At 41.1% G+C, this 27,056-nt stretch overlaps 3 protein-coding genes across 7 annotated transcripts; all 3 read left to right on the plus strand.

Annotated features, from left to right (window-relative positions):
• Window positions 1–56: 56 nt before the first annotated feature.
• On the plus strand, window positions 57–3,895 carry LOC310777814 (protein FAM237A-like; the record flags this gene model as incomplete). The annotated part of the gene is made up of 3 exons (XM_083638169.1): window positions 57–104; window positions 2,329–2,704; window positions 3,816–3,895. The coding sequence occupies 3 exons, from the start codon at window positions 57–59 to the stop codon at window positions 3,893–3,895; spliced, it is 504 nt and encodes a 167-aa protein (XP_083494295.1).
• A 2,948-nt stretch (window positions 3,896–6,843) lies between these two features.
• Window positions 6,844–17,102, plus strand: casp10 (caspase 10, apoptosis-related cysteine peptidase). 2 transcript variants are annotated; one of them, XM_083639153.1, is made up of 13 exons: window positions 6,844–6,970; window positions 10,241–10,527; window positions 10,709–10,814; window positions 12,278–12,413; window positions 12,542–12,627; window positions 12,770–12,818; window positions 14,518–14,597; window positions 15,021–15,051; window positions 15,152–15,244; window positions 15,403–15,482; window positions 15,583–15,703; window positions 15,830–16,337; window positions 16,712–17,102. In XM_083639153.1, the coding sequence occupies exons 2-13, from the start codon at window positions 10,244–10,246 to the stop codon at window positions 16,884–16,886; spliced, it is 1,749 nt and encodes a 582-aa protein (XP_083495279.1). In that variant the 5' UTR covers window positions 6,844–6,970; window positions 10,241–10,243; the 3' UTR covers window positions 16,887–17,102. The 2 variants fall into 2 exon arrangements, with proteins under 2 accessions (XP_083495279.1, XP_083495280.1); XM_083639154.1 differs by lacking the exons at window positions 14,518–14,597; window positions 15,021–15,051.
• A 2,104-nt stretch (window positions 17,103–19,206) lies between these two features.
• On the plus strand, window positions 19,207–25,193 carry prkra (protein kinase, interferon-inducible double stranded RNA dependent activator). Of its 4 annotated transcripts, none has more exons than XM_083638580.1 (8): window positions 19,207–19,387; window positions 20,235–20,410; window positions 21,651–21,732; window positions 22,226–22,304; window positions 23,126–23,276; window positions 23,419–23,513; window positions 23,611–23,773; window positions 23,945–25,193. In XM_083638580.1, exons 1-8 carry the CDS (start codon window positions 19,323–19,325, stop codon window positions 24,103–24,105), a joined length of 972 nt encoding a protein of 323 aa, XP_083494706.1. In that variant the 5' UTR covers window positions 19,207–19,322; the 3' UTR covers window positions 24,106–25,193. The 4 variants fall into 4 exon arrangements, with proteins under 4 accessions (XP_083494706.1, XP_083494707.1, XP_083494708.1 ...); XM_083638581.1 differs by having other exon boundaries at window positions 23,948–25,193; XM_083638582.1 differs by having other exon boundaries at window positions 23,126–23,243.
• The last annotated feature ends 1,863 nt before the right edge of the window (window positions 25,194–27,056 follow it).

The following is a 27,056-nucleotide window of genomic DNA, read 5'->3' on the forward strand; positions in this document are numbered from 1 at the left end:
TGGGAGGGGTTGGACATGATTTTCTGAGACCGCTTCAGCGTGCAGGGTTTAACGGGATGGCAGGCTGCATCCGACCACCTTTTCAGCACGAGGATGATGTCTCTGTGAGCCCGCAGTAGAAATGAAATGAGCGGGCGAGGCAGCGAGGGACGCTACAAAGGGTGCACAATTTCTAGTTATGATAATAGAACTGTTATTTGTACCATCTAATTTGTTGTGAACTTCCTGTCCATAAGTACCCTAGCATTACATTGTGAACTTTAATATGTTTTTGTTTTTTGGAAAGTCAGCATTTTGGAGCGGAGAGTCATAGTAAAGAAGACAACTTCCTGTGTCATTACCAGAATGAATGACGGCGTGAGAAACCAACCCAGCACATTTATCGCTGACCTCTCTCTAGGAAAGCAATTACATTTGAGATAAGTCTTGGATGTGACATTTCAGTAAAAGCGGAAACATAACACCACTCTCAGGTGCACTCTTATCACTGTGCTTGTTTTTCCACAAATATCAGAACTTCCCAAGATGGTACAGCGGTCAAATTGCCTGTAGGACTATTTTCTCTTATATACTGAGAATGCATTCTTCAATTTAGTATTGTTACAATTTAGTATGTACTATACAGTGCAGCTCTGACTGAGGACTCCCTAATCCACAAAACCGCTGTATGTAGATGTGTACGTTATTTGAGCCACAATCACAGATTGGTTTTCTTTAGTTACTCCAAAGTAAAGATGGCTGTTCTGACCCAGTGGAGTCTCTATGTAGCATCAGAAGCAGCTTGGTGTAAAAGATAAGCTTCAACTGCTGTTCTTGCAGTTACAAGGCCTTATTGCAAAACCCTTCCATTTTCATTTGCTTTTTCTGTAGCATGATCATCAGGGAAGCTCCAACCCCACATTCTTAGTTTGAGGTGTCCTTCCCAGCACTAAGAACCATCAACTGCCCCCACTCCCTCCCTAATTATAAGGCCTGTATAAACCAGCATTTGTTGAGGATCTCTGTAATTACTACCCAAACTTTTCAGTGCAAATGTTTACTACAGTATTCAGTTTTTTTCCTCATAGAAATATGTAGATCATTACATTGTAGGCTAGTTTAAACAAAATGTGTTATTTTGCTCATGCAAATATTCATGCAAACTAATTATGCTCCACCGGGAGATTTTGTCTCGAAAATAATAAATAATGAACTGAACAGAATCAAATAATTACAGTTATCCTACGTAATAATTATCCAATAGTTACAAACAAAATATAATGTAAATTTTAAATATTTGAGTCTGGATGTAAGAGTGTTTACATGGTGATTATGCAGAAAAGCATAGAGCAAAGTTGCTCTATGTGTAAAAAAATAAAACAAAGAAAAAGGGTTGCAACAATCAAAATCTGTCTGCAAAGAGAAAACCTGAAAAGTGCATAAAAGTGACGACTAGTAGGCTAGCCATTATTGCTCGCTGATGAATGCCCGTCCCCCTTGAAAGACTGACGTCAATTTAAGACTTGAACAGTTATCACACTCCCATAAACACAACTCCTGTTTTCCCCATTTTATTCTGTCAGCTTTTATGGTAAGTGTTACCTCCTTCCTCTGGTCTTATTGCACTCTACATATATTTTATACGGGGGGAGGAGGGGTCTGCTATATGTCCTTGATTGTGCATGCAGCATAGCTGTTGATTGTTCTTCTAAAATGTATTTACAGTCTAACAAGGTCTACTTATGCACTTTCTAGTTAATTGCAGGCCTGCTCTGCATAATTGATTTTACACAGCTATTGGGTGGTGTTTGTCTCAGGCTAATTATATTTAGATGGCCACTAATGCACATTTTCAAACTTCTACAGTATGTAGAATAAGACCATATTCAAGTAGCCTGGTTTGCAGATGTAGTCGGCTTTCTCTCTAAGCTTAACATTCACTTAACATGCCACTTGCACAATGCCTCAAGCTACCTCAGGGATATACTAAGCTTGTAAATATGTTATTAGTGTTTTTCCTATTATTATTATGTCCATTTTCATTCATATGTGCTTGGACATTGTTAATAACAATACATTGAAATTAATTGAACATTCATAATTGTGTTTTTATGAAACCCCAACTAAATCTATATTATGAGAATTCAGATTAGCCTTTTTTTTATTTGCATTTTGACCTTGTCAAATAAATTACACAACACATTAATTCTGATAAATGTATGATAAATGTGACTTTCAGCATCATCTATAGCCTAGACCTAATGAACAAATATGTATCATAAACTGTGAATATTAATGATAGCTGTGAGGCTAGAACAGTTATTTCTCCTGTGTATTTGCCCCCTGCAGATGGTGCTGAATATAAGTGTAGCCATCATACTGCTAAGCTGGCTGTGCACCCTGCCGCTGCAGGGCCAGAAGCTGGGCCATGTGGACCCGCTGGCGGCCTCCCGGGCTGACCCGCAGTGCTGGGACTCATCCTCCGTGCTGCTGATGGAGATGCACACCCCGAGGGTCGCTGACACGGCGACCGCCTTCTGGGACCTCATGGTGTCCCTCAAATTGTCAGACGACAGGAAGCACACATCACTGTTCTGGGACCTGGCCCAGGTCTTCTGGACCATCTATGGGGACTGCGTCCTGTCCAGGACCCATGGCCTAGGGAGGCGGCAGCTGAAACGGCCCACTGAACAAATCACTGCTGTGCACTCCCTCATTACTGGCCGTAAGTATTATGAGACTGATGCGGGTCAATCAATATTGCTATTCATCTCAATAGGCTACAGGACTTTATACTCATTTAAAGAAGAATACTGGTGTCATTACAGTTATAGCCAATCCCCATCTACTATGTAGTTGAGATTTCACCCAGTCATTTTACAAAGCATTGTGTATGTAACAGCCCTTGGGTTGGTTAAGCAGGATGCAGAGAGTCTGCTCACCACCTCAAGCTCAATCTTCGGTAAGACAGAGCTACTCTTCCTCCCAGGGGACTGCCCTCTCACCAGGGGCAATTCAGCCTCTCCTCTGTTTGAAGCTATGGTTTGAAGCAAATGCGGAAATTGTATTCTTTCGAATGGCCAGTGGGGGGCGACGTGGGTACTGCAGAAACAAAATCGGTAACATGGAAGTGAATGGGAAAATTACCCGACTTCTCTCTCGGTCTATGTCTTAAATAAACACTTTGCAAATGAGTTTATGGTCTGACTCAACAATTTCAAGTCTTTTTCCTGCTCTCATGTCCTCCGTTTTCTAAATTATGGTCCCATTTTGAGTTTAATAGACGATAAATACATACCGCAAGACATCTAGTCTGCCGGAAAGCTATTAGAAGAAGCAGAAGAAGAAGCTTGTTAGATAGCTCGCTAGCAGATTAGCAAATAGTAATTTAGCAAACTATCAGAAACAGCATTATCTTTATGATGTTTTAATAATGTTAGTAGACACATGTAACTATAGATCCCAGTTATGAGGTCAGTTTACCAAATAACTCATATCTCAAAATTTGATTTACTTTGTGGAGGCTTAGCAGCAGCTAACAGGCTGGAGGCTCACACCATGGATGTATTAAAAGAACACAAGCCAGGCAGACGGTCAGCTGGGCTGCACCCATTGATAGCGAGACTGCATCTGCAGTAGTACCAGGATTTCCCACAATGCTCCAGAAACATCTATTCATCCAATCAAACATTACCAGGAAGCAGGCGATTCGAGGCTTCATTTTGTGTTATCAAAAACCAATGGGTGACATCACACTCAGTCCGTCCAGATAATAATATACACTCAATATACCGACCTCTCCATTGACAACACTACTGTGCTTCCCTCTCAAACAGCTAAGAATCTCAGGGTGATCGTTGACAACCAGCTGTCCTGCTCGGCCTACATCGCAGCGATAGCGATCCGCATTATCTAGCTATGTAGCTCCAAAAATAAAATGAACTAACACCATATAAAACCATCCTTCTATGGGGACAAAGCGGAAAAACCATCGGTCTTAGGGCGGATGATCATTCCCTGTAGTAATGCAGGAGAGAGAGCCTGGTGACGCAAGGTTATGTCTGGGGAAGTTATTTGACTACAAGATATCTTCAACTAAGCTGACTGTGTGGAATAATGAAAATGAGAGGGGCAACTGAGACAATTTGCACAGACTTAAAATAACACCAGTATTATCCTTTAAAATGACCAGTTTTAATTAATCCATTGACAATCAAATAAAGTTACCATGACATTTAATTCATTGTAAACATATTGTAAATTACTGCACCTCTATAGTCAAATCATGCTCACCCAGTTGTTTGTGTACACACGTGTGTGTGATTTGTTTCCTCCATAGAGTCCTTCAGGATTAAAAATTCCCAAGCAAGCTACTCCAAGCTGAAGCGGATCTCACGGGCAAGGCTCAGTGTGAAGGTGTGGCACTGGGGACACACCAAGACCCTGAAAAGCAAACCCAGACCAACCACACACAACCACTAATACTGTAATATTCCACACATAACCACTATATGGTAATATTTCTATATTGTTACTGTGCTTTTTATGTGATATTTGCATAGTATTCTTTTCATTATAGGTTATCTAGTTTGAAGTACAATAAATCCAGAGTATCTGGCTTTGAGAGTGTGTCACTGTGTCTGTGTCCTGTCAAATCTGAGCTGTTAGGTGTCTGTATCCTAAAACTGTGGGTCTCTGGGGTAATTATATAGCAAAAGGAAGCATCTTGTGTCAAAGTGCAAACACAAAGAAATGCTGAAACCAAAGGTGCTTGAGCTTTGCATAATATTCTGTGAATATTCTTTTATAATATTTATTTATATTATATAGCTACTGTATAATTATATATATTTGTCACCATTCTTTATGTTTTAACCATTTCATTCCTGCATTTTCCCCCATTTCTTCTTGTTGTCATCGCGTGTGTGTGCGCGTGCAACCCCCAAATACAAATTAGACCCAACTGTAAATATTAGGATCAGAGGCGTAACTACCATATATATGCAGGTAATGCAGTTACATTGGGGCCCGCAACAGTTTAGAGACCACACAGATGGCCCCTCCTCTTTATCTCACTACTGTATCATAAAACTCTCCAGATCTATGATACTATCACAGTATACACGCACCCAGTAAGCAATGCATCTGCTCCATGGTGTCACATAGCCTACAGTTCACCAAATAGATAACAATACAATAACACAAAACATTAAAACTGTTTATTACATGTCAAGGTGCTGCAGTTTGCCGGGGAAAATGGTAAAATAGGAGTCCACAATAAAAAGAAGTAGTTTATATAATTTAAATAATGGTATAACACTAAGAAGATGGATCTCAGTTGAATATGCAGTTTATTCGCCTCCATGGTTATCTTGTGAGATTTTGTGCCAGCCGCATTTCTCAGGCTGTGATGTGAGAAGTGATCTTGACTGTTTCAATCTTAGGGCTTTCTGCACTCTCCTATCTCGCTGCTTCAGTGATCCCAGCCTGTCCTGAGTACGTTGACTCTTAATAACCTTATCCTGTGTCTGTCTTAGTGAAAACTATTCTATAAGAGGATATAAAATGTACAGAAAGTGCGCCGTCACCCAGTATGTTTCTGTTATGCTGCTCCGACACCAGATTTTGTCATGTAGCCTATAGCAGTGGTTCTCAAATGGGGGTCCGTGGCACTTTGCCAGGGGTGTCCGCGAAAAGTTCTCAGGAAAATAAAAATAAAAACTATAAAAAAACTTTTTTTTTGCAAAAGCTTCATAGTTCGATGAAAGTATTTTATGCTTTAAATCTAAAAACAAACCTATCAATTTAAAAGTCAAGCACATTACCATGGAAACAATTAAGCTTAGCCCAAAATCACAAATCAGAATGAGGGGGTCCCTGGTATATTTTCTATCTTGTAAGGGGTCCTTGGCTGAAAAACATTTGAGAACCTCTGGCCTATAGCACTGAGGTATGTTTTGTATTGTGATGGGAAGGGCCCACTGACCATCTTGCATTGGGGCCCAGCATATTGACTCGTTACTCCACTGATTAGGATTATGGACCAGCCTACCATCTGACTTCCAAACGTTCCAAAGTCATCTACTTTGAGTAACCTCGCATCACCAGGCTGTAGTCTCGCAGTGCAAGCCGTAGAAGCTTGCTGAAGTCGACGGTGCGTGGGTCTGACTACGTCATGTACGTGGGGGGGAAGGGGGGAAACATTCAGGCTAGTGCTTTTGAATGGCATCAACATAAGGGATAATAAATGTGATAATGAACATATATGTAACATTTTTCAAAGTAAAAACAAAATAACCCCAAGAGGAAAGTTTTTTTTTGAACTCACACATCGAAGAGATACACTGGGAAAAAGCATGGCTTCTACCTCACAAGTTTTGTATTTCTAACAAAGTCAAAGAAGTTAATTTCAAAATTTTACATAAAATCTATGTTGATAGCTCTTGCTCCTTTTGTGGACAAGCTGATGAAACTTGGATCCATCTTTTTTTCCAATGTAATATAACAATGCGATTCTGGTCTGATTTAAATTCTCATGTTTTGAATCTCACTAATGTTATCCACTGTTTTACTCTTAAAGATGTTATTTGTTATTGTGACAATACAAGTAACAAATCTCTAAGCTATGTTGTAATTTTATTTGGAAAATTCTTTATTCATAGAAGTTTTTAGGTACTCGGCCATCTTTCCCCATCTTTTTTATTGAATTCAACTCATTGCTTAATTCGCTTGCTCTTGTAAACAAACTCTTCTATTATACAGCTCTGGATTTCCTGTATGATACGTCCACGCCCACTCCTGGTTTACTTTCGGTTTGTCATTCACTTCTTCGGATGAACTCGGGAAAAGGACGGCGACAGCATACAGGGCTCCAAATTAAGAATCTAAAAATGATTCGAGTTGACCATAACATACATACAAATAGCCTACTATGTTTCACGAGCTGAAGAGGACGCAGTAGTGGCACATCACATCTGGGGAACTCAAACAGGTAGAACCTTTAATGTTGCGCAAGACGTTGTTGTGTTTTTGTAGCCTGTTATTAGATTTGTGTATTCATTTTGACTCAGAAAATGATGTGTTATAGCTATATATAGGCTATATATATATAGCTAGGCTATATATAGCCTGTGTGTGTGTGTGTGTGTGTGTGTGTGTGTGTGTGTGTATACCGGTGTGTAGGCCTATATATATAGGCTATATATAAGGTCAAATCGGTGTCCACCCGCTATGCCGACCACCCGCAATGCCGACCTTAGGTTTAGGCGTGGGGGGTGGGAGAGGTTAGGTTTTGGGTTAGGGTCTGGCGGGAGGTTAGGTTTAGGCGTTGGGGGTGGGAGAGGTTAGGTTTTGGGTTAGGGTCTGGGGGGAGGTTAGGTTTAGGCGTTGGGGGTGGGAGAGGTTAGGTTTTGGGTTAGGGTCTGGGGGAGGTTAGGTTTGGCATGGGGGCTGGGAGAGGTTAGCTCCAGGCAGCGGTCCACCGACACGCTGCACGCCGCCTCACTCATGAGCTGGTTCTGCTTGTGGGCTATCGGCATTTCGGCCTGTCGGCACTGTCGGCACATAGACGCGGCACCGTAAAATCAGGGGCAAAGTGCAAACAAATTCACAGAAACAAGTCCACAATGATTAGCCCATGATAGCTAGGTTGTGACTGTCTTCATTTTTTCTATTTCTTCTATTTTTGCTGAAGGTCATGTAGTACTGTAAGCTAATTTATCTGTGGGTGGGTGGGTCCTGCGGGATGGTGGATTATGTTCTGAGTGTATCTGCTTGTGTATGTGTATATATAGGTTTTATCTTTTGTAGATGTTTATGGTTTCTTGTGTTTGTGTTATGTAATTTTGTATAAAAAATGTATATAAAAAAGAAACAGGTCCACAATGAAAATCAACAGAGACCATAGGTATACGTAGGGACACTCACGCGTCACGGGAGCAAGGCGGGCAGCACGAGACCCTGAACTGGGGGCTAACTCGCCATTCAAAACAATGAGCGCAGATGTGAATTTTGTAAATATACAAGACACGTACGTGGTCTGAGCTTTGGTTTTTAACCCGAATATGAGAAAAGACCCCAATGATTCATAACAGGTCTAAAGTCAGGTTATAGCACTCAGGCGCACTTAGTGACAAGCAAGACAACACTAAAACGGTTTTTGGATTGAGTTTGGCTTCAGTGGGCGTAACCCATAAGACTAGCGAGCCCCGATCCCCCAGTAAAAACAGCGGAAGTAACTCCAGAGTGTCCCTACCTATTAAGATAGTTATTGGTTATATTATAACAGTACAAATATCTCTGGTGGAGTTCACTCATTTGTGGAAGGAACTTACCTAGGTCCGTTTTCTTCTGGGGTGAAGAGTCAGGCTTTTGATGAGATTACGCCATCGGTCCCTGTCACTGACCACAGCAGCCGCTGCCTCCCATGATGTCAGGGCCGTCGCGGCGTCGTCTTTAGCTCCCTCTCCACAGTTCTCCATGATGTTAGGTTCATCGTCTTTAGCTCCCTCTCCACAGTTCTCCATGATGTCAGGTTCATCGTCTTTAGCTCCCTCTCCACAGTTCTCCATGATGTCAGGTTCATCGTCTTTAGCTCCCTCTCCACAGTTCTCCATGATGTTGGGCACGTCGTCTTTAACTCCCTCTCCACAGTTCTCGACCACACTTCTTTAGGATGCCCTTTGTTTTTTCTTTGTCCATCTGGTGTCCAAGAGCAATACGCTCGTTACTGTTGGTGCTCTTCCCTAGAATATGTCCAATGTCCATCTCCGTATCAGTGTGCTGACCTTTTCTATGCCGGCAATCTCCGAACTTATTCATTGCTCATTCATATTGGCCAGTATATCTTTAGTATCCTTCTTAGGCAGCTGTGTAATACATCAAGACGATGCTCATCAGCTACCATCATTTTCCAACTCTCACATCCATATAAGAGTACTGAGATCACATTTGACAGAAAGATTTTAATCTTCGTTTTCCTGCGATATTGCCCACTGCTCCAGATCTTCAATCGATGGTACGCACTTCTAGCTTTTCCAATCCTGATCTGCATATCCTCTTCAGCTCCTCCTGTTCTAGTGACAGTCGCTCATAAATATGTGAACGAGACAGCATCTTTTATGTCGATGTCATTTACTTTGAAGGCTGTATTATTCTTAGGATTGACTCTAAGCGATTTGGTTTTGTCTGCGTTGATTTTCAAACCAGTTTGTAAACCATATCTGTTCAGTCTATCCAATTTCTGTTGTGCATGTCTCCACACTTCGGCCAGCAGTACAATGTTGTAAGCATAATCTAAGTCTTCTAATGTCGCCATTGTACGCAATCTGATTCCTGTCTTTCCTTCACTCAGTGTTAGGGGTGTCACGATACACTCAGTTCACGATACGATACGATACACGATATTGGGTTCACGATAACGATACGATATTTTAACAATCTTTTTTTGCGATCGATTTGTAAGTTGAGGGGGCATCCTCCACGCTAATTTGAGTCATTTCACCATTTTCATCCTCCGTGTCTGTAACGTCCCTCGTCTGTTCAAACAAAGCGATGAAAAGGAGAGCGAGCATGCAATCAGATGCAGATCAGTGCCACCATGTTCAGCTTCTTTTTCTCGCGATATGAGATTTCATCTCAACGATACATATTGTCACGTTTTGATATCGCGATATATCGTGGGACGATATATTGTGACATCCCTACTCAGTGTTCTTCTCATTCTCCAATCTATAACTAACAGGAATAGAAACCCTGAAATGACACAGCCTTGTTTCCCTCCGGATTTTACTTCAAACCACTCAGATTTGTTTCCACCATGTAATACTGCTACCTTGGAATTTCTGTAAAAGGAACTAGAGTAAATCAATAAGGAAGAAAGGGAAGAATGTGTTGAGCCATAGCCTGGTTACAACCTGTTGACCCATAGCCTGGTTACAACCTGTTGACCCATAGCCTGGTTACAACCTGTTGACCCATAGCCTGGTTACAACCTGTTAACCCATAGCCTGGTTACAACCTGTTGACCCATAGCCTGGTTACAACCATCCTGATCACATGATCTCACATTCTGTTTCGCTGTAGCCTACGTATCAGAACGAAACAGAATGTGAGTTCACATGATCACGATGGTTTACCATGCTAGTTGAGTCACTATTGCACCATCTGATTCCATATTGCTATTCAAGGTCTGTCTGAGAAATGTTGAAATATCTGAATGAGTGTGAGAGTAAAAAAATATGCCATGTTGGTTTTGGTACAGGAAATGGATTTCCAGAAGCGTCTGTTGCAGGTGGCAGAGGCCCTGGGTGGGGATGACACACGCGCTTTAGTGTTTCTTTGCACTGAACTCCTGGAGCGAGACCTGAGCTCAGTGCAGTCAGCCAAAGAGCTCTTCTCTCTCCTGATGGATCAAGGCTCACTCTCAGCTGAGCAGCAGGACCTGCTGGCTGATCTTCTCAGTACCATCAACCGCAAGGACTTGGTCTCTAAACATGGTCTCAGCAACCAGATACCTACAACCAGGAGGAGCCAAATTTCCCCTTACCGGTGAGACTGTTACGCACTCAATGAAGCTGTTTTAGTTTGTAGAGAAACTATGTAGAAATTTCTAATGTGGATAAATGTAAAGATAACATTCCAAAATACCTTAGAAACACCATTGTCTATTTGCACACCTGTGTCCAGGCCTCCTTTGCAAAGTGAAATCTAGGCTTTTATTTAATTCCAGGAAGCTGCTATACAAACTCTCAGAGGATATTAATGGAAAGGATTTGGAAGACATCAAGTTCTTGTTGAAGGAAAAACTCCCACGTAAAAAACTGGAAGAACATGTCGTGAGTGCATCCTCAGAATGTCAACCCTTAAACCCCAGGATAATACTAGATAATAGAGTACTGCAGGGATGATGTATTTTTGTAGGCTTACCCAGAAGTCCCTGGACTTCCTGGTTCTTACGTGTCAATGGGATTTTTTTTTTAACTTTTGAAGCGTTTTCTGAAAATCAAGGTTTAAAAAAAATGCATTTATGCTTAAATCATAAAAGTAGTCTTCATTTGTGAAGATTATCTTGCTGAACACAAACTTCGCCAAGGGCGCGGGAAGGTGGGTGTTGTGGGTGCGGCAGCACCCCCTGGTGGCAAGAGATGGAATTTTCAAAATTGTTGGATTTGGCTCTAGTACTGTGTTTCTGTGCATGAGTCTGTGCTGTGTAGTGGATATCTTGTCCATAGACGATCTTTGCTCAACGCAGTGGTTCTTGGGTAAAAATAGGATCCACACAATGTGAAGCGTGCACTCCGGGAAATGCTGAAGTTTTGTTAACTTAGCCTCACGTTGAAACTAGTGTTTACATAGCTTCACGGAGTCGGAGACAAACTCTGCCAGTCAAATCCCAGCTTTGTGAAGAGAAAGAGATACGAGATGACAAGACTGACAAAAAAAGAAAGAGAAGATGGGAGGAATAGCAGGTAGGCTATCACTGTCCCTGATTCCTGAGGGTAAATTGAGTAATGCTGCAGAGAAGAGGAGAAGATACTGAATAATGACATCACAACAGTGTAATCCTAATAATAATTTAAATTTAAATATTCCTCTAAATATGGCTAAAAGTCCAAAAAACTCAGTGCCCACAAGGGCAGTGCCGAGAGTCGTCCCTTCCTTACAGCACCCCCTACTTAAAAGTAGTTCCAGCACGGCTGAACTTTGCTGTTTCATAAACTTTTGTTAACCACAGACCTTATTTCAAGAATTTAACAAAAATCCTGGTACAAAAATCCCATTGACTCTTACACGTAAGAGCCATAAGTGCCAACGTCCAGGTCTTCCGGACTCATTCCTGTGGTACTCTATTCATTTGTTTTTATGAAAGGCAGTAGTCACTGATGTATAGTAGTGGTAAAATCAATGTGTGGGCACGTTATGAACTCTAGTCAGTCATATTAAGGTTAATCTCATGTAGCCACAGCACAGGGGTGTGAGATTATGTTCATGCAAAAAACCATCATCATAAATAAATTATATTTGACAACAGCGGTATAATGTCATATTATATTTTATTGTCTTTAAAATGCCCATTTTCATTCATCTTACATGAGGTAGATTTAATTTACTATAATATAGGTATACATTTAATTTGGAATGAAGTTTTATATGAAGGTAGATTAACTAAATTTAACAAATTAAAAGGTAGGTAGATGAATTTAGCCACCAATAGCTGTAGTTTTCTACTATTACAGTATACATCATAGTGTCTCTAGACTCTAGTCTAACTCTAGTGTACATTTTTGTAATTTCTCAGACTACACTGGAAGTCTTCCTGGAGATGGAGCGCAAAGATCTCTTTAGCAACACTAATCTAGACTTCCTGGAGGAGATAATCACACATGTATGTCCCATGTTGAAAAAAACGATGAACCAGATTAAGGAACAGATGGGTACAGAAATTTCCCATTTCAAATATTATAACTGCTGAATAATTTGGATATTGTCACCGTTAAATTTATTATGTTATGATTAAAGATGTCTGTAAATCACTTTACAGTTTATTTTATTTTATCGACAGAGACTTACACCGGTCCTATAGCCCAAGAGACGTGTGCAAGCCCTCCACGATCAAGATCTGTATCTGATATTTCTGTGCCATACCTGGTAAAATGTTTCACAGTAGTTTTCTTCTCTTTGAGTTGCGTGCTACAATTATACCATGACAATATCGCCACATCTCATGTCACTGATACTTTATTCTTTCTGCCCTGTCTGCTTTCCTCTCATCCGCCTTCTTTCCTATTAGACTCCTCCACCCACTGTTCCTGGAAGGCCTGCCTCATGGGAAATGTCAGGTAAAGTAAAATGCCCGGCTACTGAGTGTGTTTGCATGCACAGAGTGATCCAGATAGCTGCTCACACCCTGTAACAGTTGTTGAAGGGTTTCATTCTAAAACACTGGAATTTGGGAAGATGTGGCAACCTGAAATTCCTCAGTCAATATTTCAAAAGACAGATGATTCTATCCTAAAAAACAGTAAAAAAAAAAAAAAAAAAAAAAAAAAGATAAGCAAAGGTATTATGTGTAGATAATATACAGTCATCTTGGTCACAGTATATCTTTACCTTTAACTTTAATAGTGTGCTTTATGCCAGCGATCATTTTATGAGAGTTGGAGTGTGTGTGTGTGTGTGTTTTTGTTTCTCATTTTTAAACTCATCATTTGCATGTTAACTCATTGAGTGCCAGCCACTTTTGGAGAACGGACGCTCCCAGTGCCAGAGTTTCAGAGCGTTTTCAGTGATTTCTCGAGGCCCACAGAATATTGTGTGATATTACTATGTAAACACTGAACACGCACAAAGAACGATGAGACTCTATTCTATCATCTGCAAAAAAAAGTTTATTGATCCCATTTTCCGTTCTTTAGTTATGAGCCGGAGAAGATAGCTTGATTCATCCAAATACAGCAATTTTTTTCTAGAAGCTGAGATAATTGGCCTTTTGTGAAATTAATCATTTCAAGCACATCACTGACTCTGAAGCTAATCTTTTCTAATGTAGTCACACCTCAAAAATAATTTCCTTCAATAAAACAGTTTAGGCCAGGGAATTTTGTTTGGCAGAATAATATTTTTAGCTACAACCAGCAGCGCTGGCCCCTGCGTGCGCTGCTGGTTGCAGCTTCTTGCTGGTTTTGATTTGCTGCTGGTGGGTATCGGATATTCTGGCTTGCGTTTGTCAATCCTGTCCTGCTGCCTGGGTCTGTCTGGGTGTTGCGTGCTGCTCTGCGTGCCCCCCCCCCTCCCCCCGCCCCGCCCCGCCCCGCCCCGCCCCGCCTCGCCTCAACTGCACACTCCTCCTCCTGTCTGTGGTGGCTCTCTGCTGAGTTTGCTGTGCGCACAGTGAAGGGTGCGGAACAGCCAGGCTTTTTTACAGCGTTCCGCGTGTGTTTGTCACCGGCAACGATGCTTCCAGTTGAGAATAATAACAACTCTACGGTGTGGATGTGCAGATGTGCTGTCGCAACCGACACGGAGCGGCTCAATTGTGGGAGCAGATTGGCTGCTGCAGGCACAGCTGCAGTAACGTGCTTCAGCATATCGATGCATACGGATGCGATGCGATTTCCGTTTCCATAACGACTTCTTCTTTGTTTTTTCCTTGCCTTTCTGTTATGTGGAGAGCACTGTCGCCACCTAAGGGTTCTGTAAAATAGGTTATAGACCTCCAATAGCTACAATAGTTGTACCAGAGATGTATCAGGGATTGATCCACGTCCCACCGTCAAAAAACGCAATTGACGACAACCGTCGTCATTGGCACTCTACGTCAGTATTTGAATTGACGACAGCTGTCGTCATTGGCATTCAATGAGTTAATAATCACAAATATCCCAGGTTCTAATACTTGGGATATGAGCGCATCCCAGCTTTTGTAAATGAAGCGTTACATTTACATACACCCACTCTTAGACTCATAAGGGAATTGCTCAATATTCTACAATATTGACATACACGTCAACCTGCTTACGCTGTACATGTACTTTCAAGGTTTTGATCATCATTCTTTTTCTGATGAAACTCTTCTTCCACCTTCCTACTTCTCTGCCAGTTTGCGGCCATCGGCTCAGGTGAGAATCTGTTCCGTCGCTGGCATAATATTCAACCACTGGGATATATCTAAACAAAAAAGGGGGCAAGTGTAGATGTATTGTGAGAGAAAAAGCCAGCACTCCAAATGTTCTTTCACAGGTTTTAATAGTTCCTCAAACCGGGCAGCAGCAACGAATGTTTCAGCCAAAGGCCTTCCTCAGGCCTTCCTCAGGCCTTCCTCAGGCCTTCCTCAGCGTTGTCAATGCCGGTTTGAGGAACTATTAAAACCTGTGAAAGGACATTCGGAGTGCTGGCATTGAACTCTTTGCTGCCCTGCACCCAGTGAGTTTTTAATACATTTTGAGTGTGCTCGTTACCGGTGAGTTTCTTTTGCAAGTGTAGATGTGACATTCCTTCTCATCTTTAACCCTCGGTTTTAATTCCTTTTGTATTCCACACAGTCTTCCATGAATCATTCCAACACCTCTCTGGGTGAGTTTGACTTTGGGCTGGGTGTTTTGCAGCAGTATTTAAAAACAGGGCAGTAAATTCATCTATTCTGTATTTGTATCTTTTTGTATTGCTTTTGTAGATTTCTCAAAGGCCTCGGGTTCTAGAGATGAGGCACTGCTACATCGACTGAAAGGCCTAAGCACCAAAACAAGCAATGGTGCTGTCTCCAAAGGTCATTATAAAGATTTCCAGCAGCACTTATGTAGCTATGGGTGGTGGTGGACCTATACAACCTCGAATATCTCTCATTTCCATATTATGCAAATGTGATCAATGTCTTAGCATTTCTAATCAGTATCCCTCCATACTCTGTGATCATCTGTCCCATAGGGAAATGTGATGTGGAAGCATTGTCGACGTCTAAAAACCAGAGCCCTGGCCAAGTACAGACTACAAGCATAAAGGAAGAGGTGGCTGATTTTTTTATGCTCATGCCTGAGCTTTAGTATGAATACTGTTGAACAAAAGACTGTAATCCTCTCTTATTGTCTTGTTGATTTCTGACGGTAGGGTTTGGGACAGTATCCTATGACAGGAGAAGTGAGAGGTGTCTGCTTGATAGTAAACAACTTTAACTTTGAGGACTCCATAATGGAACTCAAGAATCGCAAGGGAACCCAGATTGATGAAGGTGAGGCTAATTTCCATTAATTCTGGAAAAAATCCAATCTCAAATATAAGATTTGCGCCAATATTCTCTGTGTGTATGTGTGCAGAGATTTGCTTACGTGTGTATTTGTGTTCTTGTGTCTTCCAGAAAGACTGGAGAGTGTATTTAAGTGGCTGGGCTTTGAGGTGCAGATAAGGAAGGACTGTACAAAGGATCAGATGCTGTCTGTGGTGGAGGAGCTCTGCAGCAGGGACCACAGTGAGATGGACTGCCTGGTCTGCTGCGTTCTCAGCCACGGCGAGCAGGGGAGTGTGGCTGGTGTGGATGGCCAGGCGGTGCAGCTCAGCCAGCTCACAGAGCCTTTCAGTGGATCGCGGTGCCCCTCCCTGGCTGGAAAACCCAAGCTGTTCTTCATCCAGGCCTGCCAGGGCAGAAAGGAGCAGCAGCCAGTCCACATCCAGAGCGACGGCCCTGCACCCAGCGGTGTTTGCAGTGATGGTGTTGTATCATCAACCAGGCTGAACTCCATTCCCTCTGATGCAGATTTCTTACTGAGCATGGCTACTGTTCCTCACTTCGTCTCCTTCAGAGACAAGAAGCTAGGCACTTGGTTCATCCAGTCATTGTGTGACAACCTGGTTCAGCTGGTGCCCAGGTTAGTGAAAGGAAATATGCTATAAGGTAAACGTAGAAAAACTGTAAATCTTTACATTTCCTCGGAAATCTGTACATTTCCCCGGGAATCTGTACGTGGATGAAAAAGACCTGACCGACCCAGTCTGTCTTATCTGGCAGTGTGACATAATCAAACAAATCTGTTTTTAAAACTTTTGATGGAAAATCAACATTCTGCATGACAAACATGTACATGTCAAAACCTGCTCACGTCCCTCTGGCTCCAAGCCTTTGATGTGTATTAGAGAATAATTAAATTAATTACAATGAATTAATTAAAATATTGTATTAATAAGAATTACTACAAGTTACATTGATAGTTTGCAACTCATCTCACTGTTTCATTTTCACCAGCGGGTACGACCTAGTGAGTATCCTGACAAAAGTGAATGCGGATGTCAGCCAGAAGACGGGCAACGGTCAGAAGAAGCAAATGCCCCAGCCAGCGTTCTCACTCAGGAAGAAAGTGCTTTTTCCAGTCCCACAAGCCTCTGCTCCCATCCTGCCTGGTGCAGCTCAGGATCCTTGAGAGACTATCGTAATTCATACACTCTTTACTTTTTTAAATCCTTTGGGCCTTTTGTAAGAAATTGCAAATGTAGATATATTTTTAAGCAGAAGATGAAAAAAATGCAATATTTTCTATGAATTGTACAACCCTAATCATGGATTGATCCAGGATGAAATGCAGCATGCTTCTGATCTTTATTGTTTCTTTCATTATGGTATCCAAAAACACACAACAGCATTGTTACTAGTACTGTATGTTATTACAGTATTGTTTTGTTTTACTCTAATCATATAATTAAGTCATTCATGTTAATAAAGTAGTCATTCAAAAAATATGTATTAATAGGTGTTTAGTACCATTCGCAATCTGATTGATTCACTTTTAGAGTGACTGCATTTATGTTTGTTTATTTATTAGTCAAATTTATATTAGTCACATGTTACCCTGATCATAGTTAGTATACTAACTAGCAGCCTATCTAATAGCAACAGCACAATTTTACAGTTACAGTTTTTATTAAGCTCATCACCCAGATGTCAAAGTGAAATACCAACAGTTTCAATAGATGGCAGTAAAGTTTGTTCCAACACTGCAGCATAGCATACATTGACCCTGGTGGTGACCAAGAATCCTAAATAGAAGGATAAGACAACACCACTTCACAGCGTTCGAATTTTGCATTTTGGCCACATTTTCATGCCCATCAAAACCTGAAAAGGGCATAGCTTGGAATTCCAGTGTAATATGTTATGCCATCATCATCCTTCAAAAATTGTCATTTTACATTCAAGTTCATGATTCAGATCAGATGACTGTTTTCCTCTAGCAGGCGGTTGATTTCACCTTGCCTAGGTTTGCAGAGCACACATTCCTCTATCATCCAGCAGTTCCCAACCCTTTCCGAGTCCAGGCCCACTTGAAAATCTCAAAAGTGTTCATGGCCCACATCATGGTATGGAGACCAATTAAATAATGTGTTCTCAGAGCACTTTATTTTAACAATGTCCATCAGCACCACACAGAAATCAGAAACTAAAAGTGAGGGTCTGTCTACAGTAGGCTAATTAACGAATAATTGGTTACAAATTAAATAACGGTATAATTCAACAATGGAGAAATGTATTCTCATACTAATTTTTTTTAAATGACAAAGATTGTAATGTTTTGCAAATGATTTGGCGGTCAACTTGCAATACCTTCACGGCGCACCAGTGGGCCCTGGGCCACAGGTTGGGAATGGCTGCTCTCTACACTGGTCAGCAGGATATTGTGTCTTCTCCCCCTCCTGTTGTGTCTCCTCCGCTTCATGTAGAGCCCTGACACCTGCTTCCTGTTGAATCCTGTCCTCAGTTGTCTCATGTTTCGTGTCTCCTTAGCTTAAAGGGATAGTTAAATTTTTTTTTAAGTCTAGCCCTATTAGCTACTTACCAATGATGATGTTGATTGGCAAATTTCTTTCTCAGCACAATCCATCCTGTTCCATAGCAATCTGGGAACCCAGAATCTATTTTTAATATACTCTCGGTTCAATAGTAGCTCCTGAAAGTGGGGCAAAAACGAATGCAAGGTCAATGGGGTCACGCTCCTGTATGTACTTGCTGATTGAGGCTCACTAAAATTTCATCCACAGTGCACACACACACACACACACACACACAGAGTTCACACAAAGTCAATTTCAGTGAGCTTCAGTCAACGTTGTAGCCTACATACAGGAGCGTGACCCCATTGACCTTGCATTTGTTTTGCCCAACTTTTAAGCGCTACTATGGCAGGATTGTGCTGCGAAAGAACTCTACCAATCAACATCATCATTGGTAAGGAGCAAATAGGGCTAGACTTTTTTTTTTTTAAAGTGAACTCTCCCTTTAACTGGCATGCTAGCCTTGAGGCTGAGTCTCACGTCGAGGTACTGGCATGATGCAAACCTCTCTTTGTCTGGCATTTGTCCTTCATTGTGGCCCAAAAGTAAAGATGGCATCCAGTCAGGATGGGTGTCCAGCATAATATACACACACACACACACACACACACACACACACACACACACACACACACACACACACACACACACACACACACACACACACACACACACACACACACACACACACACACACACACCAACCAACCAGCCAACATCACATACTGTCTTTTCTTTAATTTGGTGGAAGCATCAATTCAAGATGAAAATGTCACAGATATGATGGTTAATGGTTTTGTGGGATGTACGGTGCCCGCCTCATTCACTCGCTGTGACGGGAGTGATGTCTCATCCTTCTTTTTTGGGTCCTTGGTAGTGACCCGGATGTTGATAAACTGTCAAGCGCCGCCGGGCCCAGCTACAATGAAGAGTTGCTAACATTAATCCAAGTAAAAGATCTCAAACTAGTGCTTGTGTTTTTACATTTAGCAGCAAAACGATTCATTTAGCAGCCTGCTAACGTTAGATAGATGGAAAGCATGTCTCAAGAGGGATATCAGTCAGAAGCAACACGAACCACAGTCAACAGCACGAGGTGAGACGAGACATTCATTCTGCCTGGAACGTTGTCTGCCCACTAGCGTAACTGAACCAACAGCACCACTGCTTAAGCAGGCTGTCTGCAGGCCTAATCGTGCTCTGAAAATAACCTTACCTTCGAGTGAACTATATAAAATCACTGTCTAAATTACAATGCCATAGGTTTTTAACATGTCGTTTGGTTGGCCTAACTTACTGTTTGTCTAACGTTAGCAAGAAATAGCATTGCCTATATAATGACAGCTCTGCTTTTTACGTTTTGGCTGTAAAGTTAACGTTGAACTTTTTTGCAACGTTAAATTGGTCTTCTGTTCTGCCATTCCAACTATTGAAAGCAATTGCATATCAAATTAAACTTCAGTGACTTGCAGATACACTGCTAAAACAATGTTAGCACCGTTGCAATAGGTCTAGCTAACTTTAGCTAACGTTAGACTAGAAAGCTAACGCTAATATGAGCTAGACATACAGGCATTATCCAATTAGCTAGGTTTACCTAACTATCTTAGTTTGGTATGGTGATTGGTGATATCAAGACTCTAGGCTATAACCCTCATAACTATTCCTCCACACAAGGCTGAAATAGTTAGAAAAAATAGAAAAAAACTCTCTAGATGTGACACAAATAAAGCTATTTCATCTCCTGTAACTTAATTTAGTACTCTTTTTGGAAAAATATTGTCATATGCTGCATCATTTTCCCCACACTATAGCATGTCCATTTGGCATCTTACATATTGGTCTGTGAACAATCATAATTTGCTTCTGTTCTTGGTAATATACATAATGTCAGTCATTCAATCATTATTTCCCTAGTTAACTTTGTGTATGTTTGTTCTTAGCTTGAATACACATCAACCACAGAGGCCCAGCTCTGGTAAAACACCTATACAAGTCCTCCATGAATATGGCACCAAAACTGGTAACCTTCCAGTGTATGTGATGGAGAAGGCTGAAGGAGAAGCTCACCAACCCAGTTTCATCTTCAGTGTGAACATCGGAGAGATTAGCTGCTCAGGTATGTTGTAGTCCTCTGATGTGTTGATAGCAGTCTGTCAGCTGATGAAAGATTTGATTTTCAGTGAATATCGTGGACTGCTCAGTCAAGATGTTTTCAGGTCCCCATGACCTGGTGGTGGTGTAGTCAGTTGTGTCAATGTCTGTTGTTGCAGTTATCCGTTCTAGTATATCCACTATATCCACTATATAATAAGGGTACTTCACTCACTTTAGCTATAGAGTATTTACGTATGTTAATAACATAACGTGGACATGAGATCACCACACTTGACATGCCAACCAACCATCAAAATCAGTGTGCTCTGAAAAAAGCTTATGTGAACAACTCGCTTCAACAAGTTTTCTCTGCGTTTTTGTGTGAATTATGTTAAGATATTTCCTGTATCTAGGATGGCACATGCATAATTGATTCAAGAAATCTTGTGTGCCACCAGAATAATAAAGAAATTAATTTAACTTTGACTAAAATGGCCTGGTAAATGGCCTGCATTTATATAGCACTTTTATCCAAAGCGCTTTACAATCAGTAGGTACATTCACACACCGATGGCGGCAGGTTACCACGCAGGTACCAACGGGAGCAATTTGGGTTCAAGGACAAACATGCAGACTGGAGGAGCCGGGAATCGAACCACCGACCTCTTTTATCCAAGGCGATTAGTGGACGACCCGCTCTACCTCCTGAGCTACAGGCGCCCCAAGACTTACAGATATATCTCTGACTGCCATTATGGGAGACATAGGAGGTTGAGAATGACTGTACATTTCATATGGCTGTAAAATTAGTTCTCTAATACAGTGGTTCTCAAATGGGGGTCCGGGGACCCCAGTATATTTTCTATCTTGTAAAGGGTACTTGGCTGAAAAACATTTGAGAACCTCTGCTCTAATACATTATAATTGGGGCGGCTTTAGCTCAGGAGGTAGAGCGGGTCGGCCAATGACGCAAGGGTTGGCGGTTCGATCCCCGCTCCCTCCCAGCTGCCGTCGCTGTGTCCCTGGGCAAGACACTTAACCCTCCTTGCCTCGTATGATTGGTATGAATGTAGACATGAATGATGGTGGTCGGAGGGGCCGATGTGTGGCTGCCACGCTTTCGAACCACCGGTACGAATGGTGTGAACGAATAATGATTCTGTGAAGCGCTTTGAGCACTTGGAAAGGCGCTATATAAATCCAATCATTATTATTATTATTATTATAATATGCACCATGTGCTTGATTTTGCCTGATTTCAGGTCAAGGACCCAGTAAAAAAGCTGCTAAGCACCAGGCTGCAGAGGCTGCCCTGAGCGCTTTGCAGATAGAAGTTGGAACGGCGTAAGTCAGCTCATCATACCCTGTCTGTTGGCTAGAACCATAATGTCTGTTAGCTAGAACCACAGTGTCTGTTAGCTAGAACAACAGTTTCAGCTCATACCCTGTCTGTTAGCTAGAACCACAGTGTTGCAATTGCAAATGCAATACACACATCAGCTATGGTGGCATTATTGAATTGCAGAAGATTGCAAAACATATAGGATATGATCCATATACAATGAAGAGAAGCAATTTTTCCAGCAACTTGTAGTGCTTTCCTATGTAGCCTGCTGCTTTGCTATGTAGCCTGCTGCTTTCCTATGTAGCCTGCTGCTGGTTGCCCCCCCATCACGTGGTTTGCAAACAAGCCAATGGTCAATGGTCTCGCCCCTTGACGTGACATCACCTGAAAACAAGCTATAGCGAGTTCACTCGGCAAATTGATTCAGCAAAGTAAGCCTCAGTATAGGTTTTTGCATCTTTGGCCACTGATTTTTGATCTCATTCCCAACAGGAACCTTCAGATAAAGTCTGAGAGTAACGGTGATGCAGCAGAACCAAACGACCAGCCCAACTCAGTGGGGATACTGCAGGTGTCAAGTATCGCACATCTGCTTATACACATGACCTGACGAAGATCCAACTCGGATTGAAACTAGTAGTCTGTCTATTAAACACAAGAAATCTGTGTTGCGAGTAGAGTTGGAACGATATGCAAATTTCACGAAATATCACGATTATTATAGTGACCAAAATTATCACAGTTATCAGTATTATCAGGGTTTGTTAATGTGCTGAAAATGTTCAAAAAGTACTAATACACTCACAGAAATCATTTCACCAAGTTTTATATTGAAAACTCAGACCCCAAAAGGATTGATACACTCACTGAAATCATTTCTCCAAGGCTGCGTGTTTGCATCTGGGAGACAGTTGCCAAGTTTGGTTGATGGACAGTATTTACCATGTTTTTCAAAGCACTGTAATCATGGTAACACGGTAATCACGGTACCATGGTTTGAATGATAATGAAAATTTGAAACGGTACGGTTATCGCAAAGAATTTTATCACGGTTATCATTAAAACCGGTTATCGTTAACATCCCTAGTCACGAGCCCTCCTCTCTCATTGATACTGCAGGTGTCTCAATCATAGTCTGTGCTGCTTTTGTGTAATTTGTGTGTGCGCGTGCACGTGTACAAATCTTTGCGCATATGAGCAGGTGTGTATATTAAATTGTTTGACGCGTTTTCCTGCCAAAAACCGAAGCCATATCTTGTATGAAATTAATTTACGGTATTCTAGTGCACTTAGCGTAGGCGCTGGAAAAAACAACAATAATACACTTATACGGTTGTTTACTATCCTCCCTGTGCTATTCCTTTTAGTCTCTGAATTTGACCTTCATTCTAGGAGCTAGCGCTGCAGAGAGGATGGCGTCTCCCTGAGTACACAGTTCTGATGGAAGCTGGGCCGCCACACAAGAGGGAATTCACGGTCACTTGTCGAATGGAATCCCTGTCTGAGATGGGTACGGATGCATTAGAGACAGTCATTGAATATTGTGAGTCCTATGGCTCTCATCATTATATCTATAATTACCCTTAACTTGCCATATAGAAGGATTTGAATAGATTTACAAGTGTCTGCTATTTCAGATTGTTCAGCTGTTCAATTACCGTAGTCCATCTAATGTTTTTGCACAGCTGTGGGAAATTCGAAAAAGGCAGCAAAAAAACTAGCTGCAGAGAAGCTGGTGGAAAAGCTTCAGAGTCTCTCAGGCTGTTCTGAAATCACATGGGTAAGTCAAATATTTATTATATAACATTGTTTCATGTGTATTAGCCACAAATCTATCGTTTACACTTGTTTTATTGTTTTAAATTGACCTTTTTCAGACTCCTAAGCCCAGTGTCCGATTTGAGAATTTAAGGAACTCGTCAGCGGAGAAGATATCTTTGCTGAGAAGAAACCCACTCAGCATTCCCAACACAGATTACATCCAGATGATGCTGGAGCTGTCCATGGAGCAGGGCTTCGAGGTCACATACTTTGACATTGGTAAGATTACACGCGCGTGCACACACACACACACACACACACACACACACACACACACACACACACACACTACACCAGTGTTTCTCAGTTACTAAGATGAACACAACATCGCTATGAGTTTGATGACCAACGTTGTGCCTGTTGTATTGTAAAGTGTGTGATTGTCCTTAGCAGATGAGCTGACGGTGAACGGACAGTACCAATGCCTGGCGGAGTTGTCCACTTCCCCGGTCACTGTGTGCCACGGCACAGGCATCTCTTGTGGCAACGCGCACAACGATGCAGCGCACAGCGCCCTTCAGTATATCAAGATCATGGCCTCCATCAAATAAACCATTGTAATCTACAGTTGTTTCACCCACATTGCAAAAGTAAGGGATATCATACGATGTAACGACATGATGATACTGTAGGTTAGATTGTTTTCCCCCCACTAGTCTTCCTATCCATGGATGCTTTGAGGTCAAGATATTTTTTTATGTTCCGCAGCTGTTGAAGTTGCTTTGACCTGAATCACGCACCTCCTGGAAGAGTGTTTGTGAGGAGAAAAACTGAAGTTGTCAGCATTCTCAAGTAAAGAAATTACAAATTTAATTTTGTCATGAAATTGTCAGGGTGCCATGTTTTATTTCATATGTCCAAAACGATGAAGCAAATGTACATAAATGAAATGGGAACATAGAACACTGTAAAGTACAATACACTTCTTTACCTTTTTAGATGCTTAGTTCAAGCTATGACAGTGCTTGATTCTCCCACCCTCTTTATTCTTTTTTAGTATTACAAAATGGGTGCAGCAGTGATATCGCTTATTTACTCCACATGCAGTAATTGATAGCTCAATGTTACCTTAGTGGAAATGTTTTTGCTTCTGTTTATACCTACTGTATTGGGCAGATGATGAGCTTTTCAGCTGTCACTGTACTTTCAATGTACTTTTTAGTCCACATTGTATTGCTATCCAGCTGTTCTGTATTGAGTTGTACACCATCATCAGACTGTCGATAGAAAGTATTCAACTTTGCTTTGCTGCAGAGCTATCTACCTATTTGTTAATCTGGAAGGTTAGGGTTGAACAAAATGTTAAATAAGATTGAAAAGGAGAAACAAGATATTTTTTAATTATTTTGACATTTTCTTTTTAAACTATGATCTGCAGTTTGATCTGCAGCTGGCTGGAATGACCCCCACCACCTACCATTCCATCTGTCTGTGTGATCTATGAACCAAGCTGTCTTATCTGGTTGATTTTCAAAGTAGATAATGACGTTTGCTTCATACTTTATTCTTTGTCTGACCCTTAATATTACTACTGATGTATTCCCATTTTGCTGTGCTTGTCCCATTATTTGCAGTGTGCCTCATAGTACTTAAAAAAAAGTGAAGTGTGTGATATATTTAATAAATGTACTGAACGGTGTCTTCTACTGTTTAAAGCAAACCCTTGTAGCAGCAAGAAGGTAGGGAGGTCATGTTATCGCACTCTGTGCAGGATATCTCAAAAAGTTATGCACCGATTTGCATTAAACTATGTAGAAAAGCAGGTCATGGGACAACTTAGGAATGATTAACTTTTCACATCCACTAGCCAAAAGAGGGCGTCACAATGGTCATCAATCACAAAAGGGCCTTCCAAACGAGTTATGCACTCTAGTTAGGTGTAGGAATGAAACCTCTAATTTGATCATCCTATTTAAATCGTACAAGGGACAGTTACACCAGGTGTACTGATACCTGTCTAATATGGGGTGGTTCAGTCTTGATTTGTGCATCAACAGGTTAAATACAGTGTTTGACTGACTGAATAGACATTGACTTTGTGGACACCCATCTATAATTATGAGTCACTCATGATTTCACATGTTAATGAGACCATAGATTATAGTTGTTTGTATGACTATTTTGGTTATGGGTTTCATCCACTTTCTGTAATAAAACATCTAAAAATGGCCACTGTGAAAAGGGTTTATGGACTGAAGGTATTTAAGCCCAATTAGCATGCCGGCCCAGGTGCTCCCAGCCTCAGCCTATAACGAGCCCAACACTAGGCTCCTGCAAGACAGGGCCAGGAGAGTGGTATGGGAGGGTTGTCACCAACAATGTTGGGGGTAATGTGTTACTGTAATCAAATTACTTTAGTCAGTAACGAGTAGTGTAAGGCACTACTGTCCCTAAGTGCAGTAACCACATGACAGTTGGTAATCAAACATTTAACTTTGCTACTAGCAAGATAAGTATAGAGAGAAAAGATCTTCAGCAGATCCTGTGCATGCCCAATCAGAGATGGGGTGCACTTACTGTAACGGCACACCAGAATCACCCATGGTGCCAACATTTCAACTTTGTATTACCATGCAGAACAGCACTATTAGTCACATAACTTTGCAGATAACTAACATCATGCATATAGAAGAAGTCATTTTAACCTCCAAAACACATTGACAAACAAATCTACAAACAGAACACACTACCCTAGGGCATGCTGGGAACTCCATCCACTTTCCTCTTCCACAGGTTAAATTTCCCAGAAAGCTTTGAGGCATAACTTTTTACACTCTGTTTTACAATTAAATCAGGCTAAAAAGTTATATAGAAATAATATTTATTTTTAACACAACATGCAATTCTGGAATATTTTAATATTGGACAAAATAAAATAGAAATAATATTTATTTTTAACACAACATGCAATTCTGGAATATTTTAATATTGGACAAAATAAAATAAAATGTAAACCATAAGAGAAACCCACATACAATGATGGGGTCTATAAATACCCCTCGCAAATACGTCTTATAGTGAAGAAGTGGGCGCAGTGGCGTTATGCTCCTTAATTAATAATTGGATTACAATCTGCCAAAAAACATTACTTCGAATTTGTTAAACCTTGCTTTTCACCAGGTAACATCAAAAACACAGATGGCAGGGAATGGACAGCCACCATCAGACAGGAAAAGTTTTGCAACCTACCTTATTACGATAGAGATTTGTGCTAATATATGGGCATATGTAATGTAAGCAGTGTTGGGGGTAACTGATTACAAAAGTAACATATTACATGTAATATATTACTTTTAGCAGTAACTCAGTAATATAACTTATTACTTCTAGGATTTTAGTAATATTATACCAGTTACTTTGTCAAGTAACTCAAGTTACAAATTGAGTTACATTTTATTAAATCAAAGCACATATTTAAAAAAGATACAATCATTTCCTAATCAAACTGTGTTTTTATGCAAATAACCACTATAGATGACAATAACAAAGGAAAAGATTAACA

Source organism: Poromitra crassiceps (genome assembly GCF_964638095.1).
Source record: "Poromitra crassiceps genome assembly, chromosome: 6".
NCBI lineage: Eukaryota > Metazoa > Chordata > Actinopteri > Beryciformes > Melamphaidae > Poromitra > Poromitra crassiceps.

What these genes read in the sequence shown, in the direction of transcription:
- casp10 (XM_083639153.1), top strand. Translation starts at nt 10,244, where the DNA reads ATGGATTTCCAGAAGCGTCTGTTGCAGGTGGCAGAGGCCCTGGGTGGG. An exon ending in CAATGGTGCTGTCTCCAAAG is followed by an intron (nt 15,245 to 15,402) that starts GTCATTATAAAG and finishes TCTGTCCCATAG; the next exon opens with GGAAATGTGATGTGGAAGCA. An exon ending in GGGAACCCAGATTGATGAAG is followed by an intron (nt 15,704 to 15,829) that starts GTGAGGCTAATT and finishes TGTGTCTTCCAG; the next exon opens with AAAGACTGGAGAGTGTATTT.
- prkra (XM_083638580.1), top strand. Translation starts at nt 19,323, where the DNA reads ATGGAAAGCATGTCTCAAGAGGGATATCAGTCAGAAGCAACACGAACC. An exon ending in CGGAGAGATTAGCTGCTCAG is followed by an intron (nt 20,411 to 21,650) that starts GTATGTTGTAGT and finishes GCCTGATTTCAG; the next exon opens with GTCAAGGACCCAGTAAAAAA. An exon ending in GCTGTTCTGAAATCACATGG is followed by an intron (nt 23,514 to 23,610) that starts GTAAGTCAAATA and finishes GACCTTTTTCAG; the next exon opens with ACTCCTAAGCCCAGTGTCCG.